Raw genomic sequence first — 7,223 nt, forward strand, 5'->3', positions numbered from 1 at the left:
ACTCTTCTGTACAACATATATCTGGGCATTTTAATATAGATTTACTGGTTATTGGCTTAACCGAACATATGGAAAAAAATGACACCTGGTATGGCCTGTGCAAATATTAAGATTTTTTTTTCAGCCTGTAAAAAAAGTATAAATTGCACATTGACATCTGCAGGAAAGGCACTGTTTAATTAAGGCCCTGAAGAGGCATGTCACAAAAGTCCATTTACAATATTTCCATTCACACGTCACGGGTTATAGTCCATAATGACAATTTTCAACCAGGTTCCACTAAAATTACACATTTGTCCTTAAAACAAATGGTGAGTGCTCACCATCTTAAGAGGGTCCAGATGTCCTGTTGATGAATGTACCTCCAGCACCTTTACCTGCTCTGAGGGGGCACTGGACTCCCCTCTGTGTGCTGTAATGAGCCTGTAAGTCTGAGTCCATTTCTAGACCTTTTACACTCACCTCACAAGCACACATCACTCACCTATACTCCCAATTACACTTGTACACACCACTCCAGAGAACAGCCAGGAGGATCTTGCTCAAACTCTGTACTTCAGAGCTCAGGAATATAAGCTGTTTATGCTTAAATATAACCTTTCTCAACGGAATAATCTTGATTATATTAGAATTGGAATGCTTTTATTTACCAAGTACAATTCTCCTTAACACAGAGAAGCAGTATACTACTATACAGCTGTGTCTTACAGTAAGGGAACACATTTTCATTCCTCTCATTTCTAATAGATTTCTAGTAGTCTCAATCGAAATATTATGTAAAGTCAGTAATTTTTGTTTCCAGTCTTTCAGTTTGTGCAAGAAATCTGCAGATGATTTAGTTTCACAAATTTTCTTTGATTTCAGTATTTTTCCTTATACAAGTAAATTTAATTTTTTACTGTCTTATAACTAATGTCCTCAGAGATTTTTGACAGGGGAATAAACACAGGAAGGTGATCGCTGAACTTTGAACAATTGTGTATGAACTCTTTAAAAAATAAGTAACATTAAATATGGCCATTGTATATTATATACAATAACATTTAAATTATGGAACTTAAATACAGGATGAAGTATGTTAATATTGTGTGTATTTGCAATAAATGATCAATCTAGATCCAAATAAGCTTTTTGCTTTTCTTGAGAGATAAATGATCTCTGTATTATACCTTTTTTTTCTTTGACATTTCTTTAACATTTCTTATCTTTCTACAACATTACAGCACCTTTCTTATGTGAGCCAGTGAATGGTGATAGCAACAGTGAATGGTGATAAAGATTGCAGCAGTTTTAGTTTAGCTGCTGTAACAGTTTATATGCTGTACCTAAATTGCAGAGTCTGAAATTCAATGCTATTGTGAACAAGTCACAAGCACAAAGCCTTTTTCTGTGTTAACAGAACAAAGCCAATGCAAAACCCAGAGGGGCCACACAGGGATAGATATAAACATTGTGTATCCATGATAATAAATAAGGATTGCATCCATTTTGTGGCACAACAAATTTCAAGTTCTTTTTACTCTGTTTGATCTGTTTTTTCATTTGTAGCTCTTGGCAAATTTAAAGGAATCTGTTCCTTTAAAGATTCCTCTGGATGCTTCATAAACACCATCTATCCAAACACCCTCTGAGGCAATGTTTGCTAGTACACAAAGAGCTCCCATCTGATTTTTTTAAAGGAAGAATTTTACAGATCATTTAATAGTGTGCTGTTACTGCAGTGCAGCACTGGTTTACTGGGACATGATTTATAGAAACATTATCTCCTGCAGGAACTGGGACCAAAGACATATTTTAAAGTCTTATTCTTATTTTAAAGTAATTCTCCGAACCAGTAGTTGCTTATTTCAGTGTTTGCGAGTTACGAATGAGAAAGTTTATCAAACTATTGCCTACTTTTAGAACCAAAAATCAATTATAATAAACAAAATGTAAGAACACATTCTGTATTTGAAATATTATGAGGCATTGCTGCTGCCATTTTTTTCTCATTGTTTTTCACAAGTGTCTTCATTTTGAATGATGACTTGAGAATGCAACTTTCTGTTATTTCCTGCTGAGGCCAGCAGTAACGACTCTATGCTTTATCCACACTATGCTCCTGATCTATTGTTATTGATTTGTAACTTATTGATTACTTCTGTTCTTGAGAGATTATCTACCATGAAGTTTGGAGCATGCAGCAAAGCCAAGAGTGTCTAGGCAAATATATTTCTGGTTTAAGAGACTTTTAATTATGTGACACCCAGTAAAGGCAAGTGCATGCTACTCAACAAACACCATCAATAAACAAATGTTTGGTTAATGTAGAAGACCTGTGTGTGTGACCTGTTTGACCGATTCATTCAATGAGGTAAATTTCAGATGTGCAAGGTGTAAACATTTTTAAATATGAGAAATATGGTGTTGGGTCTGTGTATTTTGGCATTAATTCTTAGTTGGTCATGCCTAGAAACTAAGCTTGGATGATGATGTATACCGAGACAGAAAAATTTCTGGCTGTAGAAATGCAGGTTGATAGACAATATTATCTAGATCCAAATTCAGCTCAAGTAAGTATCATGCAAGTATTGAGCCTTGAATTTTCCCTGATACTAATACAAGAATCATATTTTACAATTGGCTGGCAGTTTGACTGTTATGGACAAAAATGTTTCTCCCTCTTGGAGCACTGAAGCACTTTGTTTCATTTGCACGCAGCCCAGCATTCTCTGACAGCCTTAAATCTATATTATTTCCAAATTATAGGCATGTATATATGTTGCTAATTAGTTGGTAGTTTTTTTTTTGTTTGTTTGTTTTGTGGCCTACAGTTCAGTGCAATATTTTTCTATTGTGTACATTTTTGTACTAATTATAGATCTGAATGATTGCACAGCAGGAACGATTATTTAAAGGTGAAGCAACAAAAGAAAATAATTATAATCTGTATCTAACTGGCACTTCAAGTTAAAATATATGATAGCATCATTTTAAGGCTCAAGGCTGTTAGAAAGCAACTGCTCACCTAATATATTACCTTTCTTGCAAACTGGTCACAGTAATAACATACTAAAGTAAAAATTTATTTGTTCTGTAATGGAGACTTTGAGAAGGCTTATTGGAGAGAAGTTCATTGTGCTCACGCTTGGAGACTTTGAGAAGGCTTATTGGAGAGAAGTTCATTGTGCTCACGCTTGGCCAAACTCGCTAGCTCAACACTGAATGGCCATTTACACTCACTGAAGCATTGTGTCCTGGGAGGCAAGTGTCAGTGTGGCCTGACTGCCATAGCCCATTATCTCCTAAATCTCTACAGCTCTCTCTTTCTCTTTAGCCAACTCTCGTCTGTTGTAGGACGCATTTTCCTTTGTGTATCCTGGCTTTTTACAAGTACTTGACCTATACACCAGTAGAAGTTATCCTTAAGAACAAAGACCTGAGCTGAAATTTCTATCTTCGGTTCACCGCATCTCTTGAGTAAATGTAGTTGACTATAAGTATACGTTGGGCTTGGAAGTATACTAAGTTCACTACGTTTTCACAAGGGATGTAAAATCTTGAATATATGTTTTTTTTGTTTTTTTTTTCCTGTCTCTGTTAATTATGTTTGTTAGACCTCTACAGAACCTCTGTAAACTGTATGTCTAGTTTTAGCTGGTGAATGCATGCAAATTTAAGGTTATGAGTTATGTATTTCATACTATGAAATATAGTACAAATTGGCTCAAATGGTTTCAAATGAAACTAAAAGTCTGCCTAATTTGCAAATTAAAAGACATAAAGTATTTTATATTACTTGCAAACTAGCTGATGGTGGCTGATAAATCAATGCCCTATTGAACTGGTACATGCCACTGAATTGTGCTTTTGTTTCTTAGAAAGGTTCTAAATGTTGACTGGTTGAGTCTGAACCTTGATATATATAAACCATCCTATCATCCCATAAAAGATGATGCTACATATTCAGAAACTTTCCTCAAGTTTATTCCTTATCCCTACTTTTAAAGCCACTCAAGTTTTGTATGAGTATGGTGACTGCTGTTTCATATTAGATGTAAAGCTTCCCTGGAAAATGTATTCCGCTCCTGGCGAATTGACACAGCATTTAATTAGGAAAGCCTTTATCTATAATGAAACAAACCAAGCTGGGAAACAATGCCTTGGTTGGACTACAATGGAGACTTTCGATTTAATTTGCATGGATCCGAACCCCCGCTAAACCAAAACTGCAATTTGTCGTCAATTTCAGGGGAAGAGGCAGGAGGGAGTCCATCATGGTTTCATTTGAAACGGACTGATGAATCATTATTGTACATGTGCATATGAGATCTGTATGCAGTGGGTGTAGTGCCACAGGCAGAGACACGCTCTCTTGCTTGCTAGAGAGCTAAGCTAACACCTCCAAATGGGTGCCGCTATCACAGATAATCACTGCCTCACCCTCACTGAGAGGCCCTGCACAAGTTCATGAATTTTTAGCACAGAAAGCCTTTAATTTGCAAACGAGCTGCTCCACCTCAGAGCACCCAGAAGCATCGACTGGGTTTCAAGTGCTTTAATTATTTTTCTCAGCCACTCTTTGGCTTCCAATTTATCATTCCCTTCTATGAGAAACCAGCTCCACGACAATAGAAAAGTCAAATAAACAAGACAAAAATCAGACATCCCAATCTGCTCGTTTCAACCAATAAGGATGATTACTGACACTTGAAAAGCAGACACCAGAGGAGTTCTTTGGACAGAGATGAGTTAGTGTCATGCATTCTAAGGATGGGTTCACACATTAAAATCCTTGATGAGAACCAAAAGGTGGGGGTAATATAAAAGATCTTTTGTTACAGTTTAACTGGAGGAAAGGAATTTATGTTTTGTGAAAAATGTCACCCATATTTCACATTTTTTGTCACTTTTTCACAAGGAAACAAAAGTATATAAAGAATCTGAGTGTTTACTCCCTAAACAGTACTCCATCTTCTAGCGTGAAAATAAGAGCTTAGGAACTACAAGGGTTTAGATTAGTACAATGATTCTTGTCAAAGAAATCCATCCATCACTGTGTATGCCTGTGTGTTTGTGCCAGTTTTACAGGTGTTTCCGATCTCTGCTGTGTTGCTCCTCTCCAGAGAGAGGGTCCAGTTACAAAAACTCATCCAAAGGCACCAAGATCCACAGAACAGTGCGTCGTGCCAATGGCCACAATGCAACCTTCGTGGTGGCCACAGCTGGACACCCCACTGGAATCCAGCCAAAGGATGGCTCTGAGGGTGATGGCCAGTCTCCTGCTGCAGGCCCTAGTCCAGCAACATTAAAGCCCACCACTTCACTTGTGGCCTATTACACCGGATGAGTGTGAAGAACAAGCTCCATTAGCCCAGTGGAGGGGAAGACGTGGCGACCAGGAATAGTTATCCCATGGAGCTGCAGATACAAGGGGGACAAGAACTGAGCCATCACACTGAGAGAAGGAAAGTTTGAAGACTGGAAACTTGGCATGGATCCTTCTACATTATTCTGTATATATGTAGCACATGTCAGTACACCTCAGGGCCTGAATGATCCAGACATGCGTAAAAACTTGGGTTCCTCTGGTCAAATTACATTTTGATTTTCTATGAGAAAATAACTACACATCCTCTACAGAGAACACACTGCTGTATATATTTCAAATATTTAAAAAACTTATATAATTGCTTAAAATTAATATACAGGGATTAGCTCAACAATTTACAGGAAAAAATCCCCTAATTAACTTTATTGCCTCTAGAATTTATATAGAATATCAACAAAACAGGTCAAAATACAACATTAACCAGCAAATACTGTATTGTTGTTTCCTCTTTGACTTGAGATATGCAAGGTTTTAGTGATTTAATATTTGTACAGCAGACTCCTAAACACGGCTTTTACCTGATCCACTTCTATGAAGTAATATAGGCTGAACAGTCTGTTTGATGTTAATTCTATGTTAATAAATACTGACTCATTTTATTTATGCCCATGTTCACTTATGCATAAGCTCTCAGTGAGATTGAGGAAGGATGGAGACACAGGCTAGAAATGTTTGTTTAAAGTTGAAAAAAATTAAATCCAACTCAGCCTATACTCTTCGCAGTTTTCATGCTAAAAAATCTTGTTGCATTCCCTTTAGAATGTAACTGCACTTTGACATAAATGTAGGAGTTATGGAACAGACGTCTGTACATATATCAAATACATACTTTATATGTAGCATTAGGTTAGGCCAAGATAGACCAGTTTTGAGTTAAGTTATATTTGTGAATTTTATGTTAATTTAAAGCCTAACAGGAAAATTGTTGAGTCCACAGCTTAGCAACCAGTGCCATATGTTGGACTGCATATTTTAAGCAGGCCATTGGGCAATTTTCCAGCATTTTTTCACCACAGAGACATGGGAAGGTGCTCAGGTATGCAGAAATTTTAAGCAGCACATACAGCATACATGCGCTTTTTCAACATGTTTGTTGTTGAATTTCTAAATGAAACAAAATCAACAGTTGTGTCCACTTAAGATGTAGTTAAGAGTTGTTTGAAAAGGTGCAGCGTTGGATTCACATGTCTTAAAAGAAGATTGTGCTAGTCTTCAGACTCCCTGCTTGGTGTCGTCATTTGTTGAAATGATTTTTTTTAAACAATCACTTTTGGTTTAGAAATTGCAAAAAACTATGTTTTTTTGTTTCTTTTAATATATATTTATTTATTTGCCTTCCTGTAACAAAAATGTAGCATAACCTTATTCCAGTTCCATGACTTCCTGTGTTCTTGGTGGCAGGCACATGTTAGACAGGTGGAGATAGGTGATAGGGGATTTGTAGCCAAGTCTGCCACATCCCTGCTTGTGCAGTTGAACATCAGGAGCCAGAAACTAAGGGCAGCTGTGAAGGAGTTGTCAGAAATAGCTGAAAAGTCTAGTCAGTGGTTGTGGATAAGGAGAGCACAGATTACTTGGGGAAATGCACTGTAGAGGTGCTGTTTTTGTGGTTGGTGATGTAGCATGTAAAGATCCCATGGAACTGGTAGTACTGAGCATGCATTAACGGTGCCAGTGGGGCTAGGAACAGCCTTAGTCACCTGGGAGGCCAGTGTGGATTTACAGTTGTTGATGGGTAAGGGTAAGGTAGGACTGTAAAGCTGGCTTGGAGGCGGGGGTGGGTCTGGGATGCCAGACTTCACTTTTGAGCCTTCTGGAAGTGTCGTGGGCTTAATTCAGTGAAACACTAACG

At 37.4% G+C, this 7,223-nt stretch overlaps 1 protein-coding gene across 1 annotated transcript in view; it reads left to right on the top strand.

Moving 5' to 3' along the window:
• tmtopsb (teleost multiple tissue opsin b) overlaps nucleotides 1–5,554 on the top strand; it is a 56,226-nt gene extending 50,672 nt beyond the window's left edge. The window contains exon 6 of the mRNA XM_066674212.1: nucleotides 5,063–5,554. Coding sequence (XP_066530309.1) covers nucleotides 5,063–5,329 — 267 coding nt within the window. The 3' untranslated portion in view covers nucleotides 5,330–5,554. The remainder of the gene's footprint in view (nucleotides 1–5,062) is intronic.
• Nucleotides 5,555–7,223: the final 1,669 nt, after the last annotated feature.

Source organism: Hoplias malabaricus, chromosome 1, assembly GCF_029633855.1.
Source record: "Hoplias malabaricus isolate fHopMal1 chromosome 1, fHopMal1.hap1, whole genome shotgun sequence".
NCBI lineage: Eukaryota > Metazoa > Chordata > Actinopteri > Characiformes > Erythrinidae > Hoplias > Hoplias malabaricus.